The sequence below is a fragment of the Anabrus simplex genome, chromosome X (genome assembly GCF_040414725.1).
Source record: "Anabrus simplex isolate iqAnaSimp1 chromosome X, ASM4041472v1, whole genome shotgun sequence".
NCBI classification, from domain to species: domain Eukaryota; kingdom Metazoa; phylum Arthropoda; class Insecta; order Orthoptera; family Tettigoniidae; genus Anabrus; species Anabrus simplex.
The window spans coordinates 177,574,563-177,598,787 of NC_090279.1; the positions used below are offsets into that span (position 1 = coordinate 177,574,563).

At 39.3% G+C, this 24,225-nt stretch overlaps 1 protein-coding gene across 1 annotated transcript in view; it reads left to right on the forward strand.

Annotated features, from left to right (window-relative positions):
• Positions 1–24,225, forward strand: part of LOC136885912 (calcium/calmodulin-dependent protein kinase kinase 1) — an 890,523-nt gene that overhangs the window by 335,721 nt on the left and 530,577 nt on the right. Inside the window, exon 2 of the mRNA XM_067158603.2 lies at positions 11,805–11,877. Within this exon, the coding sequence (XP_067014704.2) occupies positions 11,805–11,877 (73 nt within the window). The remainder of the gene's footprint in view (positions 1–11,804; positions 11,878–24,225) is intronic.

The following is a 24,225-nucleotide window of genomic DNA, read 5'->3' on the forward strand; positions in this document are numbered from 1 at the left end:
TTTCAACCAAAAACATAATTGAGAATCGAGCAACAAATTGAGTGATGTGTTTATTTCGAAAATCTGACGAGTACTTTCGCAGATATTGAAGGGTTTCTAATGTGTGGGTATTAGACATTTCTCGGGATAATTTATTCCATTCCCTAATTCCTCGTATTATAAATGAATATTTGCCCTTATTTCTCCACTTCAATTCCACCTTTTAACCTCATATTATGTTCTTTCCTAATTTTGGGAGCTCTACTCAACCTTACTCGTCCATTAATGTCATTCCACGCTATCTCTCCACTGAAAGCTCGGAACATCCCAGGTCTTCCTGGCCCGAAGTTTGCAACATTTTCGAAAAGTAATATTTTGTCGAAAAATCACCCAGAACAAAGCGTGCTGCTTTCCAGTTCTCGGAAAAAGTAACTCTGATGAAGTAACTCTGATGAGGGCCCCACACACTAGAACCATACTCGAATTCGAGTCTTGCTAGAGACTTTAACGCACTCTCCTTTACATCCTTACTAGAACCCCTAAATACTCTCATAACGATATGAAGAGATTTATAGCACTGCTTTACAATGTATTTAACCCAATGAAAATCTTTCCTTATATTAACACCTAGATACTTATATTTAAAGCCCGGATTTTTATGCAGTGACAGGTTAGACTGCAAACTAATTTGGTTAGTAGGAAGTGTAGGCCACCCGCTCTTCGATAATGTAGTAAAAATAACATAAATTATAGGGGTTGAGATTAGGCAGTACCCCTAATGTTGATGCAAACCCCATACCATAATCGTTGTGAAAGTAGACTATACTTGTTAGTCGCATCAGTAAGTTTGCATTCTAACCTATTAATGCATAAAAATCCGGGCTCTACTTATACTGATCCCCCTGAGGTTCTTTCTTCCCATCAACACAATAATTAAAAGTGAGAGGACTTTTCTTTATGGCAAAAACGTACAACCTGACTTTTCACCCCGTTTGCCATCATACCATTGTCTGCTGTCCATTTCACAACATTGTCGAGATCTTTATCCAGTCTCTCACATCCATACAACTTATTAACTACTCTATACTGTATAACATTTTCTGCAAAAAGCCTTTTCTGTGAATCCAATTCTATACTAATATCATTTACATAATAAAATATAAAGGTCCAATACTACTGCCTTGAGGAACCTAACCCTTATTCGTTAGAGACCTGCTTTCTAGAAATTTAGCCACCTATTCAATCAAGAAATCCTGGTGTGGGTCCCATAAATTAGAACCATACTCTAGCTGGGGTGTTACCAGAGGCTTATATGCCCTCCCCTGTACATCCTTACTACAAACTCTAAATATTACCCTCCCAACAATGTACAGACATCTGTACTTTTCTTTACAATCTTGCTTATGTGATTACCCCAATGAGGTACTTACAGTGATCCCAGTGAGTAATTTTTCACCCATCAATACATTAATAAAAACTTAGAGGACTTTCCCTCATGGTGAAGCTCACAACTTAATTTTTATCCCATTTACCACCATACCATTGTCCACGGTCCATCTCACAACTCTGTCGAGACCTTTATGCAGTCGCTCACATTCATGTAACGTATTTACTACTCTATACTGTATAACATCATCTGCAAAATGCCTAGTCTGTGATTCCAATTTTATACTCATCTTATTTATACACATAAAAATGTGAAGGTCCAATACTACTACCTTGAGGAACCCCACGCTTATTTATTTATTATAGATAATTTCTCGTTATCCGCTTTCGTTAAATTATCAACAAGATGAAACACACTCGTTTTATTACCCTTGATAATACGTCAGGCTGTTTAAAGTGATGCATGCCCCGTACTTTAATTTACACCTGGTATATACATAGCTCTTCTATGTACGTAAATGCCAGAAGCTGAGAGAGAGAGAAAGCCTTATAATTTAATTCTATAAAGTTTGTAAACTTGTGTGACGTACCACGCATTCACCTTTTTCCATGTTCTACACTCTAGAAAGTTTTAATGCATTATACTTTAGTTCCCTCCTTGTAAGCCTTACATAATAACGGCTGTATAGCCTACACTGAGTGGCACTGCGGAGATGCAGACACTGGAGATATTCTCCCGCCTTAACCTCTTCCAGATACGTAAATGACTCCCCATGTCTTTCCAACTTCCAAATAAACAAGCTTTATTTTTTCAACACTCATACGTTCAATTCCAGTTAAGGGTGTCTAATTTCCTGCAACGAAATATAAAAATGTAAATTATATTAATAATGTTTCATTTATAATACATATTTTATTACTCCTTGTGGGTGGGGGACGCATATGAAGAATACACGCACGATATCCCCTTGCTGTCGTAGGAGACGACTAAAAGGGGCGACCAAGTCTTGATGTATTTAGAACCATGTGATTACGTGAGGAACACCATGGGTCGACATTACTTGCGATTAGTACCACAATAGGAGGGCCATTATATGTGACATACTATGGGTCTATATTACCTGTGATTAGTCCCACTATGTGAGGAACACCATGGGTCTGCGTTGCTTGTGATTAGTCGCACTAAGTGAGGAACAACATGGGTCTGCGTTGCTTATGATTAGTCCCACTATGTGAGGAACACCATGGGTCTGCGTTGCTTGTGATTAGTCCCACTATGTGAGGAACACCATGGGTCTGCGTTGCTTGTGATTAGTCGCACTAAGTGAGGAACACCATGGGTCTGCGTTACTTGTGATTAGTCGCACTCAGTGAGGAACACCATGGGTCTGCGTTGCATGTGATTAGTCCCACTGTGTGAGGAACACCATGGGTCTGCGTTGCTTGTGATTAGTCTCACTATGTGAGGAACACCATGGATCTGCGTTGCTTGTGATTAGTCCCACTGTGTGAGGAACACCATGGGTCTGCGTTGCTTGTGATTAGTCCCACTGTGTGAGGAACACCATGGATCTGCGTTGCTTGTGATTAGTCCCACTGTGTGAGGAACACCATGGATCTGCGTTGCTTGTGATTAGTCCCACTGTGTGAGGAACACCATGGATCTGCGTTGCTTGTGAGTAGTGCCACTGTGTGGGGAACACCATGGATCTGCGTTGCTTGTGAGTAGTGCCACTGTGTGAGGAACACCATGGGTCTGCGTTGCTTGTGAGTAGTGCCACTGTGTGAGGAACATCATGGGTCTGCGTTGCTTGTGATTAGTCCCACTGTGTGAGGAACACCATGGGTCTGCGTTGCTTGTGAGTAGTGCCACTGTGTGAGAAACACCATGGGTCTGCGTTGCTTGTGAGTAGTGCCATTATGTGTGACATACCATGGATGTACATTACCTGTTATTAGTGCTATTATGAGGGGTCGGAGGCTTGGATGTTGGACACGCCTCAAGAATTATCTCTGGAAATAAGGAATTATGGACTGGATCTACTAATTGTTTTGGATTTATGGGCTTTTATTCATCATTCATTTTAGATACTAGTCAGTGGATACATTTTGAAGTTTCAATTATCGTGCCATTTCGTTGCACTTCGTACCATTAGGGGCTGATGATCTAGCTGTTAACCTCATTAAACAACATCATTAAAAATTTAATTACGCAGAATGTGCATATAAGTAACAATGGATAGGTCTAAGTGCAATATAGGTAGGTCACTTGCTACAAAATTCCGTCGGTGAGATTGATATCTGACGTACACCTTTCCGCACAGTTCACAAAGCAATCTAAATCTGGGTGACGGGAGTTTTTCGTTTTGAAAATCTTGTCTGATAACCACGGAAGGCGAAGCGGAGCAGAGAGTGACGGAGTTCATATTATGAAGCTCCTCTCCAATCGGTTGTCATGACGGCAACAGTGCTATATATATATATATATATATTCCTTCTTGCCCTCGAGTTATTGTATAATACAATTCTATGCAGATGTGGATGGTAGAATTAAATCTGATTCATAGCGCAGATTCTTTTAAGAAGAATGCTTCCCTGGTGAGCTCATTTGTTAGTTGTGAAAGCGATTGGGAAGATCGTTTTTATCCACAAAGTATTATTAGTAGCAAATACATCGCAAACGGGAAACAACCGGGTGCCAATGATCGCTTACAATAGTGTGATGATAATAATGTAAAATTAAATCATAATTACCCACCGCCACCAACACCACCATCTCTGATAACACTTACTTGTGCAGTTGATCCAACAAAATCAATTAAAACTTGGTGATAGGTCACGGAACAGAAGTCTGCTTCTCTGCCATCTGATAAAACGCATCGTCACTATTCACACGCAACCAACCCAAATGGCATCAGATCAAAATGTCTACATACGATAGCTGAGGCTGTATGATTATTATTATTATTATTATTATTATTATTATTATTATTATTATTATTATTATTATTATTATTATTATTATTATTATTATACCAGAGGTACACCTTCTCCGTCCCGTTGAACTGCGCGCCTTCTAGGAGGCCATCTGTGCTAGGAATCTCAAACTAATATAAAGCAAGATACATGGACTTTTAAACATTAGATGTCTCTACCATCGGGGAGGTGACTCGTATAAGAAAATTTTAATACATTAGGAAAGAGAAGAAAATCGGTTATGAAAACGTAGTCACCTCAGATCAAAATTAAGGGGAGCTCAAGAGGGTAAGGCACTCTCTATCCCCGATTTACAGTTAAAGTAACATGAAAATTTTACATCGAAATGGTATAGGTTACATCAAAACAGTTTCGGACCTTCCCCGAGGATTAAACTGCTGAGCTAGCAAGAAATTAAAGATGTTAAACGGCCATTACCTTTTTGAAGGGCTGCTGACTGATGAAAGAGGCGCTTCCCGCCTCCTGCTATTCTTCCATACACTAAGCTAGATGTTGTACGAGTGGCCGAGAGACCAGAAAATCAGCAGCTTTTATACCCTCGTGGAAGATTCGAGACCTTTCATGAGTAATTAAGACACACCCACATGCGTTTATTGGTAGGCTAAATGTTACAAGTCAAAAATGAAGAAGAAACCTGTGATTGGAGGGAAATTAATTACTGATTGGGTAAATTCAAAACAGGCGGAAAGAAAGGATTAATATTGTCAACCTACCAACGAAAGAACGAAATTTAGTAAAGACAACAACTTATGAATACAAAATATCTCCAATAAAAGTTCCTTCAGTTCGCACCAGGGTGCATGATCATAGTTTTTGGTAGAGACATCTGTGAGAGAATGTCCACACTTCTTGATAATTAGTAAACAAACACAATTCGAAATTAACACAGTGACATCTTCAGATAAACGGTTGAATTAATTCAGTTTTAAAGTTCAGAGTTTCAGCTGTAGAGGAGTACTTTAGGGCGGAAAATTCAAATGTACGGCGTATAGGTGTACCAACCGGTACATTTATTATTATTATTATTATTATTATTATTATTATTATTATTATTATTATTATTATTATTATTATTATTATTATTATTATTATTACTATTACATAGGGTGTATATTGCCCAAAAATATTGCCCCCATACGGAGTTAGTGCACGTGATACTGTGGGCAGAAATGCCTGTCGAAGAAGAATTAAGTATTTCCATTCTATGGGCTGATGACCAGATCAACTACCTGTTACCACTGCAAGCCGGTAGATGTGCTCCAAATAACTTCGCTCCCAAGTAAACGTCTTATCGCTTTTCACTATCGTGTTTGGTGCTAAATCTTTGCTATTTTTAGTTCAAGGAAGCATTTCCCAGTTCTATTCAAGGCTTAGTCTGATTGATGACGAGAGACTTTCAAGCGCTGCACTGGTTTGTTTACTGCTGTCGTGGAAGTGAGAGGAACCATAGGGGGGAGGTAAGGTTATGTAGTTCACTGGGCGACTGTTGAGTGCCGCGCTAATGGACCTACTCCTCTGACATGTCGTAGCCACGTCAACTGGCTTACGTCATCTTACCACAGCGGGCGGCCGGTCTGCCCCTCTAGGGGGCAAACGGCAACTCGCTCTACTAAGACGTCGGAAGTGTTGCGCATTGGTGTATATCACGGCGCTCTTGCAAACAAATAGATGGCAGGCTTCTGTGTAAAGAACGAACTTATTTAGTGAAAGGGGTATTCCACGTGAAATCAAACAAAATAAGCAAAAATGAACTTGAGTTTTTTAAAATACGTAAATAATGCAGGAAAGTTCCAGAATCAAGATTATGTGAAAAAATATTTTCCAAACTGCGAGAAAAATTCGTTTAAATTTTTCGACACTTCCGAAGCTTCTACTCCAGTTATCCTTAGAGAAATAAAATTGATAAGGTTTTATTTTCATACATATAATATACAACTTTTAATTATGTGTTAATCGTGCGTGTATTGTTGTTTTGTTGGGTCAGCAGTCCATAATCTGGTTTGATGGAGCTCTCTAAACCATCCTATCCTGAGCTGAACTTTTCATATCCACATAATTACTACGTCAATTCTAATCTGTTTGCCACATTCGTACCTCGGTCTACCCCTACAGTTCTTACTGCCTACAATTCCACCAGAAACCAACTGAACAAGTCCTGGGTGTCTTGAGATGTGTCCCGTCATTCTGTCTCTTCTTCTGTCCGACTCGTTGGCTGAATGGTCAGCGTACTGGCCTTCGGATCAGAGGGTCCCGGGTTCGTTTTCCGGCCGGTTCGGGGCTTTTAACCTTCATTGGTTAATTCCAGTGGCTCGGGGGCTGTGTGTTTGTGCTGTCCCCAACATCCCTGCAACTCACACACCAAACACAACACTATCCTCCACCACAATAACACGCAGTTACCTACACATGGCAGGTGCCGCCCACCCTCGTCGGAGGGTCTGCCTTACAAGGGCTGCACCCGGCTAGAAATAGCCACACGAAATTAATCTCTTCTTCTGGTCAAATTTAGCGAAATCGTTCTCCTCTAACCAAATCGATTCAGTATCTCTTTATTCGTGATTCGGCATACCCAACTCACCTTTAACATTCATCTGTAAAACCACATTTCCAATCTTTCTATACTCTTTCTTTGTGAGCTAGTTACCGTGCATGTTTCTCTTCTATACAAATATGTCTTAATTCCTTTATCAATGTTCGAAGCGAGAAAATGTCTTTTCTTAAGAAATGCCTTCCTTGCCTCTGCTCGTCTGCACTTCATGTCCTACTTACTTTTACTATCATCACTAGGGCCCGGATGTTCATGCAGTAATAGGGTAGAATGCAAACTTACTGAAGCGAGTAACAAGTAGTGTCTACCTGCACGACGGTAATGGTATGAGGTTTGCATAAACATTAGGGGTTCTGCCAATTAGAAGGGTAATGGTATGAAGTTTGCATAAACATTCTAATGGGCAGAACCCCTAATGTTTATGCAAACCTCATACCATTACCGTTCTAATGGGCAGAACCCCTAATGTTTATGCAAACCTCATACCATTACCGTTCTAATGGGCAGAACCCCTAATGTTTATGCAAACCTCATACCATTACCGTCGTGCAGGTATACTCTACTTGTTACTCGCTTCAGTAAGTTTGCATTCTACCCTATTACTGCATAAACATTCGGACCCTAATCATCGCTTACTCTACTACCCAAGTAACAATATTCATCTGCGTCCGTGAATACTTAATTTCTTAATCTAATATTTCCTGCATCACCTGACTTCGATCGACTGCATTCAATTAATTTTGTTTTAGATTTATTTCTTTATTTCTTTATTTATTTATTTATTTTTATTTATTTATTTATTTATTTATTATTTTATGTTCTTCTCCTACTCCTTCTCCAAAACTGTATCTACACCATTCAGCAATTTCTGTTGTTCACTGTATTAATGAAATCGTGATAATGCCCATTTCATTTTTATTCTAAAATGCAAAATATATTTTAATACATTAACACATTTATTAATTTTGCTAGTTGAATGAATCTGTTTAGTCAAACTAATGGGGCCGTGAACGACACACGAATGAAATTTATATTTTTAAAATTACTAATGGTGTGTTTGAGATGTGAGCTTTGGTTTAGGGAGATTGTGGATTCGACCCACACTGTCGGGAACCCTATAGATGGTTTTCCGTAGTTTCCCCACTTTCGCACCAGTCATTCCTTAATTAATGCCATGGTAGATTCCTACTGTGTCCCATCCTATTGCCATAAAACCTGTCTGTGTCGGTTCGACGTAACAAAAATAGGAAAACAACGCATGTTCAGCTGAAGCGCCTGGATTGTAGTTATACATACATACATACATACATACATACATACATACATACATACATTTCCTTATTTCCACCATAGTACATACCATCGGTTAGGTAATAAAGATAACAATCCACTACTGGCCCCTATGTCTAAATTTGCAATCTATTAAATCTAATTTGTAGCATCCCACATATGCGCGGATATCCGGTACCACATGCGAGACGCCACCTTAACTACAAGCTACTCTAACATCCTAACTAGCTTATTCTACTTCCTAAAACTAAATTAAAAGAACTGGCTTGTCGTACTATCTCCCCTGGCAAGGAAAACCGCCCGTCTAACGCGTAGACACCACTACGAGCCCCGCCTCGTGTGGTCAAATAGCGGATCCCACAGGAAACTTGCTGACAATGTGTTTTCCTCCCATTCCTTGCGTGATAGATCACATGAGGCGGAAGGCCAGGATTGTAGTTGAGGAAGTGTTGCATAAATTTCAGGAGTGAGTTGCTAAAGCTGTACAAATAAATTTTCCATGAAATTACGGGACGAACCTCAGAGTTTTCTAAAAGCAGTCCGCCTCCTGGTTTAAAGAGGAAGATCGGTCAAATTTATTAAATAAGTTTCTAAAACATATTATTAAAAATCCTCAATACTAAGTACAGTCGTTATTGTATGCACACAAATCTATAGAATTCTTTATTTTGGTGTCAATAAAACCCCATGTCATGCCAATCTTGTGTGTCAATTATTACATCTCTACCTCCAATAATCCGTGAAGTACTGCCTCGTCAAATGTTAACGGACTTTTGAGTCATCCTGTATTAAGTCAATATGTTATCAAGACCAATTTACAAGCTACACAAGCAGTTAGTTCTTTAGCTGCAATTATTCGAAAATACCATAGAATCACAGACTCCTCGAGTCTAACACATTGAACATAGTGTAGTTGCAGTATCTGTTTCATAGGCAGTGACCACTTTCTGCCAGAATTAAAGAATAAATTCGTCACACCAAGAACCACGATATGGAAATTTCGTAAGTGACGTTCTGTAACAAAGCATAAACGTTCAAAGCATTAGTAGTACAATTTCATTGCATATTCCGGACCCCCAAACCACGCCGTACTTTTAGTTTTTGTAATTTTGTGCTACGCCCGAAAAGAAAGGATAGCATTGACGGAGGTAACTATCACCTTAAAAATGCAATTCCGATATATCATTATTATCGATTATCATAGTAGAAACCCTATTTTACTCGTGCTATATTAGGACTACAGATCACAGAAACTAGATTAGTACATAAGAAACAAGTAAAACATAAAACTGGGATGACTTGTAAATAAAATAGAAAATATTAGAATACGCTTTGTAACAGTAACTTTATGAAATAAAGCATTAAGAGATGCTTGATATTGTATATGATACATATTTAAGTGTATTACTAATTCATATCTACTTTTTTTAAATGGGACAGTCAAATTAAGGATGATAAACAGTTTGTGGCATTTCACAGGTACATGTGTAGGGCTTCTGGATATTGATTCCTACCGAGCTCGATAGCTGTAGTCGCTTAAATGCGGCCAGTATCCAGTAATCGGGAGATAGTGGGTTCGAGCCCCACTGTCGGCAGCCCTGAAGATGGTTCTCCGTGGTTTCCCATTTTCACACCAGGCAAATGCCGGGGCTGTACCTTAATTAAGGTCACAGCCGCTTCCTTCCACTTCCTAGGCCTTTCCTCTCCCATCGTCGCCATAAGACATATCTGTGTCGGTGCGACGTAAAACAAAATAGCAAAAAAAAAAAAGATATTGATTCTAAACCTCTCAAAATATGATCCAAATTTTTCACGTAGTGACATAAACAGTGTTAAAATATGATCCCATGTTAATCTAGCTAGTTATCCATAGATTATTCCATGTATTGTCCGTATACGTTTGGAGTTCTTTTTTTGATAAATGACATATGGCACACGCCATTAGGGGGCGACAGCTGTGAGCTTGCATTACGGAGGTAGAGGGTTCGAACCCAACTGTCGGCAGCCCTGAAGATGGTTTTCCGTGATTTCCCATTTTCATACCAGGTAAATGCTGGGGCTGCATCTTATTTAAGGCCACAGCCGCTTCTCTCCCACTCCTAGTCTCTTCCTATGCCATCGTCAACATAAGACTTGTCTATGTCAGTGCGACGTAAATCAAATTGTAAAACAAAAAAGTCTAAAGTTCTAGCCCTTCAGGTAAGCAACTCAATGTTGAAAACATCCTAGGCATATGAGTTATGAATTTTAAGAAAATAAAATATAATAAGGTATGATAATATATTCCTTATTTATTCCTAACAGTTATAATACTTTTCTTAATCATTGTTATCCCATGCATTAGATTAGCAGTTTGCCTTACTCTACCATTACGAGCGCTAATCTGAGTCAATGCAGAGTATCCCTTAAGCCCTTCGGTGTGGACATTTTTCAAAATAATTTAAAAACGCTGGATGGTATTGAACCAAGGAACACACTACAGAAAGAATTTTGTAAATAAGTTAATTTGTCTACGATTTGAATCCAAAAGTAAACGAGTAAAAAAACAAGCGATTTTAGGCTATTTTTTGCGGAACCGCATTTAAGCCGGAAGTTATTTTCGAAATTCGTTTGTTTTTTATACTTTGATAGAGCTGTCCAAGACTCATAATTTGAAACCTTTCCGGGCTCTTTAGCCCTTCAATTTTTGGCACAGTTCAGGAAATTGCTGAATTTTACGTTTTTCGTAGTATGGGGACCCATACTATGACTGCTGAGAAATGTTTTGAACATTAAAAGACCTAGGAGACTTGTCGTATTACTAACAGATATAAGAATGTGTTCCTGTGAAAACGTCGACAAAAATCACTTAAAGTATACAAGGTTAGAAATTTGGATTTATAGGTCTGCATCGCGTTCTTATTCTGTACATTTCACGATCAATACCTCCTCATTGCGTGGCACAAAGTCTTCTTCTTCTGCTTCTACTTCCTCTCCTTCTTCTGTTTCCGTATCCGTCTTCGGACTTTGGCGATCACTATGGCTGTCTAATTTTTAACGATGACTACAGGGAATAGAAAAGTAGTCAATAGTCCGAACCACTGTCTCAGGTTCTCCAGCAAAGACCTGAGGAATCTCCTAGGATATTTATTCTCCTTGATCTTCCCTGGTATAATTATTTGCAGGAGGGTGTAAGTCTTTGGGTGTATCCTGATTATAGCCCGGACTTTTATGCAGTAACAGGTTAGACTGCAAACTAATTTGTTTAGTAGGAGGTGTCAGCCACCCGCTCTTCCGTATTGTGCCAAGAGTAACATAAATTCTAGGGGTTCTGATGGGGCCGTACCTCTAATGTTTATGCAAACCTCATAGCATAGTCGTTGTGAAGGTAGACTGTACTTGCTACTCACTTCAGTAACTATGCATTCTAACCTATTACTGAATACAAATCCGGGCTCTACTCACGATAAAGCCGAAGTAGAAGAACTTCTTGAACGTAACAGCCCTACACAGTTCTTATTCTTTACACTGCGTAGCACAAAGTCTACAAATTACTAATAGAGCAATTCATCCATCACTCAAGTTATATTATGCTCCATATTTAATGTCTCTTTCTTTGTTACAGCAGCCGCCGCATGCAGCTGGAGGGGCGAGTCTTGCAGACGAGGTCGTCCTCCCAAGATCGGAGACATTCCTCGGTGAGTATTTTGATGTACCCTCTGTATACATAAAGTTTAGTTAGAATAGAACGGGAATCTTTATAAATAAAGTTGTAGGGTTTCCGCTGTCTGTAATTTCGTTTGTTTTGCCAATTTTTCATATATTTAATCCGATTTAGGTCAACTCAAGACCTAGTCAGTGGTTTTTAGCTTTCGCGTCTGTTTTATCGGCTGTTCCACCATTACGGCTGGATAGATCTCAACCAAACTTCATGTTTAGAGTATAATTATCCAGGGGAAGGTATACATATGCATATGATTTAAAAATCACTGAATAGACTGGGGTTTTATTGGAAAATCAAGTAGTTTTCTTCAATTATTTCTTATACTATTGATTTTCTGCAAAATCTGTGGACTATGTATGAAACGTTCCATCGTTTTAAATAACTTTTGTTATGAAAATAATTTCTCTTACTCTTCAAATGACGGAGAAAATTACTACTTTCTGGGGTTCATCCTCTGCATTGAGTGACCAACAGTCCGACAACAAACCTACCGGTTACCATGGCAACGTCTATGGCTGCTTGCCAGCAGGGAAGTTTTCGTCAACATTCCTGTAAACTTGTGGTTGTTCCTTGGGTAGAAGGCGAGAGAAACGTCATGCTACCATTCTGTGGGATATTTCATTTCACTTCGTTTTCCAGTACATCCACATGGTATTGTCCTATCCGGCTGTCTTTAGTTACAATCCTATTTTGTATTAATTTCAACTTTCTTAACTGTATTACTTTCTTCCTTAATTACTCCGTATGTATGCGAGTGCTAATCCAGAAACCTGGACACTCTTTCCTTTGACGGAAAACTCCAATATGTTCAAATATATAAATTGATGGCCCTGGAAAATATTCCCAAACTACTAAGGTGACTCGTATAAGGATACATTAATGCATTACGGAAAGGAAGAAAACAGTTACAAAACGTAGTCACCTCAAACCAGGATGAAGGGGAGCTCGAGAGGGTACACCACTCTCTATCCCCGGTTTACAGTTAAAGATATTTTTAAGTTTTTACATTAGCCGGCAGAAACTTACATATCTAGGAAAAGTGGGTTATATTGTTAATGACCCGGACCTTTCCCTCGGCTTAAACTGCGGAGTTAGCAATAATGAAAGATGTTATGTGGCCATTACCTTGTTGATGTACTGCTGACCGGTGAAAGAGGCCGCCCGCCTCCTGCTTTGACGCACACTCTCAATAAGATGACGATCAATTGGCCAAGAGACGTTTATAAACCCTCAGGGAAGGTACGAGATCATTCAAGACGACACCAGCCACACCCTCTCATTTTTATTGGTCACTTTGAAAGTTACACTCAGAATCGAAGAAGAAGGCGGTGATAGGCGGAGTATTAATTACAGAAATTAGGGATTGGCTAGATTTAAAACTGGCGTAAATAAAAGGAAATATTGTCAACCCAAAAATAAATGGACATCAATCAGTAAAAAAAACTTAGGAATACAAAACTTCTTCCAATTATAAGTTCTTATACCTCGCACTAGGGTGCATGCTCATAGTTTTTAGTACTGTCATCTGTGGATGAATATCCAAACTTCTTGATTAGATAGCAAACAAAACTGGTAGAAATACAGTCAGTTCGGGAAACTTCACAATAACAACATTACATCTTATTTCTTTGGTGACATCTTCTGAGTAAATTTCTAAGTTGGTGTAGTTTCACTTTTTCTCTGTTTTAGCACTAGAGGAGTTCATTTAGACGCTGTATTTTAAATGCGCGGCATTGAGGCGTAAGACCCTTTACAATTATTATTATTATTATTATTATTATTATTATTATTATTATTATTATTATTATTATTATTATTATTATTATTATTGTCTTCATTTGTACACTTAACCACTCTTAGTTAACCGTATATATATGAGAAAAATATTCTTAATCTTATCTTAGAACTACGGTTGTAAACTGGAAGTAACTTGACGCAAAATAAAATAACATAAGCACTATAAATGTATATTCACAAAGACACATTCATTCATAAAGGTTCACTCAATATGGGGATACACATCGAGGAGATGCTCGCGGCAAGACGACTTAGAGTAATTTAAGCTATTTATGGCTCTGAATTTATGGGGGAGAGAGTTTAATATTCTAGCTTCATTCGCAACAAAAGAACTGCTATATGCTGCTGACCTGCTGCGAGGGATAGCAAGGGTGCTGCGGAGAATTTGTTATGCTAGTGGTACATTCCCCCTGTGCTGATTCAAACATCCTTGGCGCCGAGAGTCTTCCTTACTGATTACATCGTATTTCTGTTAACTCTAGGGGAGCTTCAATGCTGGAATATTATTCCTCTATTCAGTTACCTTACTCGTTCAATTACCTTGTCATTCCTCCTACGTTCCTTCGCTCAGACTCAATCCTGGGAGAGGATTGCTGTCCTGGTTTTAAATCTGGAGGTCACAACATCCCCACTAGGATAAATCGACCATTGTAACGCGATATTATGATTTTTACTAAAAGTTTTGAACATCCTCACAACGCCCACACCGATATTTCGGATTAAATATACAATAGCTCGCCCAGTGATGTCATGCTCTCGGCTATTTTGCGATAAGCTTCCGTAGAGCGTACAACTGCTTACACAGCAGTAATTGATTGGTTTAGTGCGTTTCTTGGCCTCTGAATTAAGTGTTGAACAGCGTTTTTTCCGTGTCCTGTGGTTTTTAAATGCAATTCTCACGGTAGTTTAAGATATTTTTAAAAAAATATAATGACGCCACTTTTATTCGGTTTCAACTTATTTAACTTATAATTGCAAATTTCTTCAGTCTGTCGAAACAAATTCAGTATAACATAAATTTTGAAAATAGCTGAAAAAAACATTTATTAACATATTATTCCTGAAAAAGTTACCTTTAGCTAAAGGCAAAATGACACGTTTTGTTTCTCGAAAGATCAACATCAACACCAACTGGTGTTTTTCTTTGTCTCCTAAATCAATATTCTCTTCATTGCTATCTGTGTATCCGGCAGACAAATGGTTTCGAATTTCCCGTCGGCCATTCCCGAAAGGTTCTTCCGTGGTTTCCCATTTCCGCTCCAGGCAAATACCGGAATAATACCTTTCTGAAGACCACGGCCGCCTCCTTTCCATACGTAGCCCATACACCAACACCCATAGACACACAGCGGCACATGCAACTCAACGCCAGGGGGTGACGCGGGAAAAGCAACTACAGTACTATAGTCGTAATATTGAAAGATACGTTCTGGCAGTTCTTACAGAGAGGTCCGTTTACTGACTGCCTGAGTGGGGAGATGGGAGTAGAAGGTATGGTTGCCATGGAAACGAGGGCTGGCCCATTGCGGTTACCATGGAGCTGGTTGGCTCCTGTTGCTTTAAGTTGCCAAACCTCTCACTTTTGAGTTACGTACGATAGAACACATCAGTCTGAACGAGCGAACGAGTGAGCCGGAAGAGAAGAGAAGGAGAAAGAAATGCAGGAATGTGGCAACACCGTGCAATGCTCCTCCCTCCAGCACTATCTTTCAAAACGCTTTTTCTAATATTACGGGTATAGTAAGCGGAATATGCCCTCAGACATTAAAATCCATACGACAAAAACCCTTTCCTTATGATAAATTTGTAACCGCGGTTTTTGATATCTCGAATATACGCAGGCTCGGAAGTACGTGCAGAAGTTTTCAGAGATTTGACAGGCTGAATTCCATGGTGCTCATTCTTTGGACACGTACTGAGACACGACTCTCTTCTCAAACTATCATTGAACGTTAAGTTATGAGAAAGTGACCCAGGGGACGACCAAGGATGTCATACGTTAGGAACTCCATCGGTGAACTGCCATGTGTTTCATATAGCAACATGAAGAGGCTAACATAAGATCGTCAGATGTAGCTACAGCGAGAAGACATTGCTTTTAGTAGATGTGATGATGGTGACGGGGTAAAAATATCCTATGTTCCAGTTTTTCGTATTGTTGCCAATTATTGAATGTGATTTTGATTTTTCTTTGAAATTTCTTATTTTGTCATCTTTGTTGTATTTCTTCTTGCCCTTCTTTGTCCATTGCATTGGGTTCATTGTGGCCTGCATTCATGCTTTAAACGATCAACTGCAAGAAATTTAGCCATGAGACACAATAAAACACTTCAGGGATTTCTTTTATTTAACAAAAGAATGAGACTAGTTTTCAATTATACAGTTCTTCCCTGAAAGACATTGGACGAATCGCATTTTTTTTTTCTTTTTGGGAGAAATGTTAGATTAAGCACTACAGTATTAGGTTTTGCAGAACTTCATTATATCAATAGATGCGGAGTGTCAACCGGTATAGTCTTCTTTGAATATTAAAATTGCTTGAATATTTCTATCAAAATTTTCAATCGGTTTTGTAGATTACAAGTCTCTTTGTTGTATACAGTAGCATAATAAAAAGAATCGTAAACATAATAAATGTAATAAAAAAACAATGTATGTACTTCACGTCGACGATAAAAGGAACGGCGAAGAAAGAAAAAATGATAACGTTCTAAGCGAGTCACAAAAGAAAACGAAAGAACGGTCCGTGACGCAATAAAAATAACGTGTCCGCACACCACACGTAAGTACAACGGAGAGGAGGGCGGTGCTTTGAGCAAGGTCCTCTGTAATCAGCTCGCCTGTTTCATTACAGGAGGCCATGGGGCTGGAACCTTCAATCAAGACCTAATAAAAGACTCAAGGAGTTGGTACATGCCCTACTCAGAGATTTCTAAGAAAGTTAATTTACTAAGGGATTCAAATTATTTTGATAAAAACTGAATCCTGGAGTACGTTACGTGGCATGGGGGAGACGGGTGGATGTGTAATCTTAAGATATCTGAAGAGAAATACAGGCACAAGTGAATGCTGAAATATTTTTAGCTGTTAATGTATTGACTCAGATAGCCGCATTTTCTTCTTCTTTTATTATTATTATTATTATTATTATTATTATTATTATTATTATTATTATTATTATTATTATTATTATTATTATTATTATTATTATTATTGTACCGGGCGGTACACCTCCGCGCTGCTTATTTAAACTTTGCGCCAGTTGAAACTCCCCTACTGGAAGAAGTCTGAACTTTGTCTTATGTGTTAATTTTCAAGTTACCCTGAAGATGCCACTACTTGGAAATTTTGAAGTTTCTGAACTGTGTTGTTTTCGATGTAATTTTGTTTTGCTTGTAGTAAGAAGTTTGAACTTTCTCTTCTAGAGGACACTATTGAAGAACTACAACGGTGCACCCTAGTGCCAAGTGAAAGAACTGTTTTTTTGGAGAAAATTTAATTTCAAAAGTTTGTTCTTTGCTAAATTTCTTTCAGTCATTGTTTAAGTTGGCAATATTAACCCTTTCTTTCTCCTTGTTTTGAATCTAGCCAATCCCGAATTTCTTTAATTAATTTTCCACCAATAATGTGTTTCTTCTTCATATTGTGTAGGGGTTTTCTTTATCCACCAATAAAATGATTGTGGGCGGGTGTTTTCCTTCCTGAAACGCCTCGAACTTTCCGCGAGAGTATATAAACTGCTGATTTTAGGGTCTCTGCGCCACTTCAGTACCATCTTTCAGTGTGTAAAGTGCATAGCAGGGGGCGGGAAGCGCCTCTTTCTTCGGGGAGCAGTTCTACACCAAGGTAATGGCCTTTTAATAACTTCTTTTCTTGCTAGCTCAGCAGTTTAACTCTCGGGGCGGGTCCGAAGCGTTTCTACCATGTAACCTCTTCCTAAAATCTAACTACTCTTAGCATCTATTATCTTTTAAAGCTACATATTGGGATAGAGAGTGCTTAACCCTCTCGAGCTCCCACTCATTTTGTTTTGAGGTGAACTTATTTCTCACAACCGATTCTTCCTTAATGTAAAGTAAATTGTTCTTTTCTAAAGTCACCTCTGTAGTATGGGATTAGCCCTTGCATTAGTGGCCTAGAGCCAGATTAGGTTTTAAAACAAATGCATTAGGAGTACAGATCGCCTCCTCTCAAATTGTTATTTTAGAGGTCATGTAATTAACCTTTTTCTCATTTAATAGACCTCAGTAGGTTGGGTATTTTACCCCTGTGTATATGTCCTTAGAGGACAGCTTGAAGGCGGAATTAGGTGTGGCCTTTGACAGGCCTAAATTTTGAGAGCAAATTGCTCTTTCTTGAAAATTTTGTTTTTCTGCGCGCCTCAAGGAGGCCTTACTGTGTAATTTGGAGCAAGTGCTCCTGGGCATGAATGGGGTTTCCTGCCCCTCTGTTGAAACTTGTGTTTGGGGTAAAACTGGGCTAATTGCTCAAGAATTGTGAGGTTGGGGCTCGAAGCCCAAATCCTGTAAATATTGTAATTGTACTTTTACTGCCTTGCTACTCTGTACCTGTCTTTCGTGTTATTTCTGAATTTTGGAAAGAGAATATAACCTTGTTAAATTTTACATTAACTTTAATTTCGTAGTTTGAGACCCGTTCACACCCGCACCTTCTGTCACCTCTACCTACCACAAAAAAGCGGTAACAATTATTATTATTATTATTATTATTATTATTATTATTATTATTATTATTATTATTATTATTATTATTATTATTATTATTATTATTGACATAAATATATCATAGCCTGCCTGGTGGCCATGATCGTTAAGGCGTTGAAGTCTAAACAGTCTCCCACCGTGGTTAGCCGGTTCGAGTCCCGTGGGTCTAAAAATTTTCTCCTTTACAGTGTTGGCCAGCAGGGTAGGAGAGGTGGTGGTATACAATTTATAATCACTAGATTGCGTGCCAAGGACCTGAATTAAACTCCAAACCTCTCTGCAGTGCTCATATGGAGTGAGAGCATATGACGCTGTTGATGGTGATTTGTCCGTCGGATGGGGATGTTAATCCTTCAAGCAGACCCCTTGGTGCTATACGACTGGACTAGGCTGTGTGCCAGCACCGGGTTTTACCCTCTCCTTTCCTACTATCATATATCACGTCGTTCATTTCATTTCATTAACTCTTCTGATGAAGTTGACGACAGAAAGGGCATCTCGTCAAAAAATTCCGCCACGACAGATTTATTTCACCTCATACCGGGCTCCGTAGAGAAACGAGACTAGGTTTGGAAATCAATATTAATATTATTATTGATATAAATATACCTTATGACTGAAATGAACAATGCGAATGTGTGACGCTATGTTACCTAGCAACCGTGTAGGTTGTGATGTGAAGTACTGATGGATGGCCATGACTGAGGGAAATGTTATCAAAGAGGGGCGTTAGTATACAGAGGGTCAATATGATCTTGCAGGCTGTAATGTGAAGTACTGATGGATGGCCGTGAATTAGAGACATATTTTCAAAGAGGGGCGTTAGAGTACAGAGGGTCGATGATGTGATCTTCCAGGCTGTGATGTGAAGTATTGATGGATGGCCATGACTAAGAGACATACAGAAGGTTGATCTCGCCATCCTCTAGAGAAATTAATATTTCAGTCTTGGTAGTTTCATAAGCGCTGAGTAATTTTCTCCCTTTCGATGCACTGAATCCTACACTTGTCCTCTCCCCATTCCATATAGATGTCTCTCGGAAAAAAATTCGTTAAATGCAAATAAATTACTCGTTGGCAGTTTGATTTTTCTCATACTGAAACCTATATTTATGATCAATTGATTTTTACCAAGGAGAAATTTGCCACCTTTTTTGTTCCATGGTTGTGGTATCTGTTATCAGAATGTTCTAACATGTCCTTGCCTTTTGCAGAAGATACCATCTTTGCCATAACATGACTGAAAATGTTAGAAAAAAACTTATCTCGTGAAAATTGAGATGTTAGATGTAAAATCTCTCTTTTAGTCCAACCCTTAGTACGGGTGTAGTGGCATCACGCGGCGATTCTTTTGGTAATCTTCTCCAGAAGTCTCTGCTCTGGGCATGGTGACTTGCTTGCTGTAAGCTCGTCCTGGTCAAGTTCTTGATCTGGTCCATCCATCGTAACGGTGCACGTCCTCTAGGTATTCAAACATTCCAACTATGTACACCTTAGAAACACCACGATCTGATCGGTGGACTAAACAATCTGTTTGCAGAAATGTGTGCTGGTAAAAAGCTTCGAGGACAAAAAGAAAATACACTGACGTAGCTGTCAGCTTGTATTCGGGAGACAGTGGATTCAACAACACCTTCGTGAGGCCTGGAGATGATTTTCCGTGGTTTCAGATTTCCTCACCAGGCAAATGCTGGGGCTGTAACTTAATTAAGGACACGGACGCTTCCTTCCCACTCCCAAACTTTTCCTATCCCATCGTTGCCATAAGACCCATCTGTACCGGGCGAGTTGGCCGTGCGGTTAGAGGCGCGCAGCTGTGAGCTTGCATCCGGGAGATAATGGGTTCGAGCCCCACTGTCGGCAGCCCTGAAGATGGTTTTCCGTGGTTTCCCATATTCACACCAGGCAAATGGTGGGGTTGTACCTTAATTAAGGCCACGCTGATTCCTCCCTATTCCTAGGCCTTTCCTATCCCATCGTCCCCATAAGACCTGTCTGTGTCGGTGCGACGTAAAGCTAACAGTTAAAAAATGCATTTGGAAAATTTGTGTAGGGCAATATGGACAAAACTTCTGTTGGTAAAATTTTTAGAGAACTAAACAAAGGTTTGCTAAAACACGTGTGGGGAGAAATATAAATAGCAAAAGCGTCTGCTAATCATTGGTCTGTATTTTTTTATGTTCATAAAACATCAGTCTTCTCTTCCTCCTCCTCACTGATTTCCCTTCGAACGTTTCGTAGAGTTCCTTGTGTGAGCTCAGGTGAAATGTAAATCCATCTTCGAGAATATTCTTAAGCCGTTAGTCGGCTTACGCGGTTGTTTAGGTTTTACCACGACTCGGCGTTTCCCAGTATAGGACAGATGTGAATAAAATCTTGATGAATAATCCCCCGCGGATCAACTGGAGCGAAGCGGAAAAGCGGTGATGTCTCACGTAATTTGAGAAATATTTAATAGTGTCTGTTAATCCCATTTGTAATTCCAGGAAAAAGGCCTTTAAAGGTTCGTTCGTTGTAATTCGAGAAACAAAGCTTTTGCAACATTTTACATGGCACAAGGAATTCCTTCCCAGTTTGTATATACTTGGGGAATATTAGTACATACATACATACATAATCATTATAGACTGTTATGCCTTTCAGCGTTCAGTCTGCAAGCCTCTGAGAATTTACTAAATGTCGCCACAATCCGCGATTTGCAACTAGTGTTGTGGCCTCATTTAGTTCTATACATATTATCTTTAAATCGTTAGAAACCGAGTCTAACCATCGTCGTCTTGGTCTCCCTCTACTTCTCTTACCCTCCATAACAGAGTCCATTATTCTCCTAGGTAACCTATCTTCCTCCATTCGCCTCACATGACCCCACCACCGAAGCCGGTTTATGCGTACAGCTTCATCCATCGAGTTTATTCCTAAATTAGCCTTTATATCCTCATTCCGAGTACCCTCCTTCCATTGTTCCCACCTGTTTGTACCAACAATCATTCTTGCTACTTTCATGTCTGTTACTTCTAACTTATGAATAAGATATCCTGAGTCCACCCAGCTTTCGCTCCCGTAAAGCAAAGTTGGTCTGAAAACAGACCGATGTAAAGATAGTTTCGTCTGGGAACTGACTTCCTTCTTACAGAATACTGCTGATCGCAACTGCGAGCTCACTGCATTACCTTTACTACACCTTGATTCAATCTCGCTTACTATATTACCATTCTGGGAAAAAACACAACCTAAATACTTGAAATTATCGACCTGTTCTAGATTTGTATCACCAATCTGACATTCAATTCTGTTGAATTTCTTACCTACTGACATCAATTTAGTCTTCGAGAGAATAATTTTCATACCATACTCATTGCACCTATTTTCAAGTTCTAAGATGTTAGACTGCAGGCTTTCGGCACAGTCTGCCATTAAGACCAAGTCGTCAGCATAGGCCAGGCTGTTTACTACATTTCCACCTAACTGAATCCCTCCCTGCCATTTTATACCTTTCAGCATATGATCCATGTAAACTACGAACAGCAAAGGTGAAAGATTACAGCCTTGTCTAACTCTTGGAAGTACCCTGAACCAAGAACTCATTCTACCATCAATTCTCACTGAAGCCCAATTGTCAACATAAATGCCTTTGATTGATTTTAATAATCTACCTTTAATTCCATAGTCCCCCAGTATAGCGAACATCTTTTCCCTCGGTACCCTGTCATATGCTTTCTCTAGATCTACGAAACATAAACACAACTGCCTAGGGAATATTAGTGTGTTTAAATTTTTTTCTGTTTTTGCAGGAAGGTTCTTGACTTTGCCACCCGTCTCTTCATTACCATTATAACAATAATGAAGTAAGTTTAGTTCACTTGTCTGGTTAACAATGACACCTATCACTGACGTATTTTACCCAGTGGCAGGAAATCAGTTGTGTGCTGTAACCCATCCCCACTCCGAAAAAATAAAAATATTGAGAAACATACCGGCATGTGGTTTTCAAGAGGCTCACCACTTAGTTTTCCACACTGAACAAACACGCAAACAACCCCAACACATATACACATTCCTCATAGAAAAACTATATAATTAAACATACAATAACACCTGCAATGGCAAAATATTCACGAACTCAAACACTTGGTGTGAGCGCACAAAAAACAGAACTTCCCAATGCCACCAACATCATTGAAATAAAACCAGCAAGGGCGTAATCCAAAATTACATGTTGTGTTTTTATAGTGACATTTATAAACTAGACATTTTTAATTAAAGAAAATAACAATATCATGTCCTTATTTTGACAACATAAAAAGTAAAATTTTTATAGTTCATCGATTTACAAATGTGGCTATGGAATAGGCAAGTTGGTACTATTCAATCCTCTTTGCTATTAAATGACCTGGCGGGCACAGCTCTACAGTATTTTGTTTTCCGTTTGCTTTGAGCGATCCCCTCTTAAATACTAGCGCTGAGTCAAGAGGGTGCCACCTGCCACCTTCTCATATCGGTTGTAATGCAAGTGTCACTAGTGCTAGTGCTGCCTCTCTGTGGTCGAACGAAGAATCGCTGTGAAGTGATGTCTTGGCTGTTGTTTCCACAGCGTATCCGAACATATTCTCTTTGTATCGGAAAAGTTCGGCACGCATGCGCAAAAGGCAGAGTTCCTGGTTTCTGGCTAAAAGCTCGCTGAGCTGTGATCGCACAGCACCCGGCGTGGAGCGCACCAGTAGTTAATAATCTCCTATTCTTCGGCTGACGTCTTTTTCAATGCACTGTATTTGATTGTAGATAATATTTTTTAACTAATTTATTTTTCCAACAGGCAATGTGCTGCAGCACTTCAGCACATGCGGTACGGCCGCCCCTGATTTTACCACGTGAAATGTGTGCAGTGTTCCACTGTTATAATGTTTCAGCTTTAGTGAAAACCATTTTCAGGGATGCCAACAATGGGGTTCGAACCCAATATCTCCCGAATGCTGGATCTGGCCGCACTTAAGGGACTGCAGCAATCGTGCTCGTTGGGCTGAATACTGTTGTGCTCGAACCAAACGGTAGGATCAAAACTGAAAGTTCTTGTTGTGTTCTTGAATGCTACCATATCGACCCTTCGACTGCTGCCATTAACTGACAGACCACGTACTTAGTCATGAACCAGTGCGACTGAGAACCTGAGCAATGTTTTAAATATTAGAGATCTATTTCTGATAAGTTTGCGTGGAGCGTGATATTGGATAGAAAATCAAGTGGGTAATGACAATAGTCGAAAGTGAAAATGTTTCCGAATTAAAATAATTTGTAATATCGGAATCCATTTATTATCCGTTTTGACTCAGGTATTTTATAATTGTCAAGTTATTCAGTCTTCCGAAACTGATTTTAAGTAATAAATTTATGGACTGAGTTCGCCGTGTGGTTAGGGGCGCGCAGCTGTGAGCTTGGACCCGGAAGATATCGAGTTGGAAGTCAACTGCTGCGAGCTCTCAAAACGGTTTTCCGTGATTCCCCATTTTCACACTTTACGTAAGGCCACGGCCGATTCCTTCCCACTCTTATCCCTTTCCTATCCCATTATCGCCATAAGACTTAGCTTACCTGTGTCAGTACGACGTAACGCAAAATTAAATGCAGACTCTCAGTGAAAATGGGCAGCCCATTTGAGATACTGTAAAGGTAAAAATTAAAATGTTTACAAAATATTTGTAGACAGACTTCTACTAAAAGGGAAGAAAACCCAACTGAATACAAATAAATATTATTGTCTTAGGGACGAACCAGTTAAGTTATGTAATAAATACAGCAGACATGGC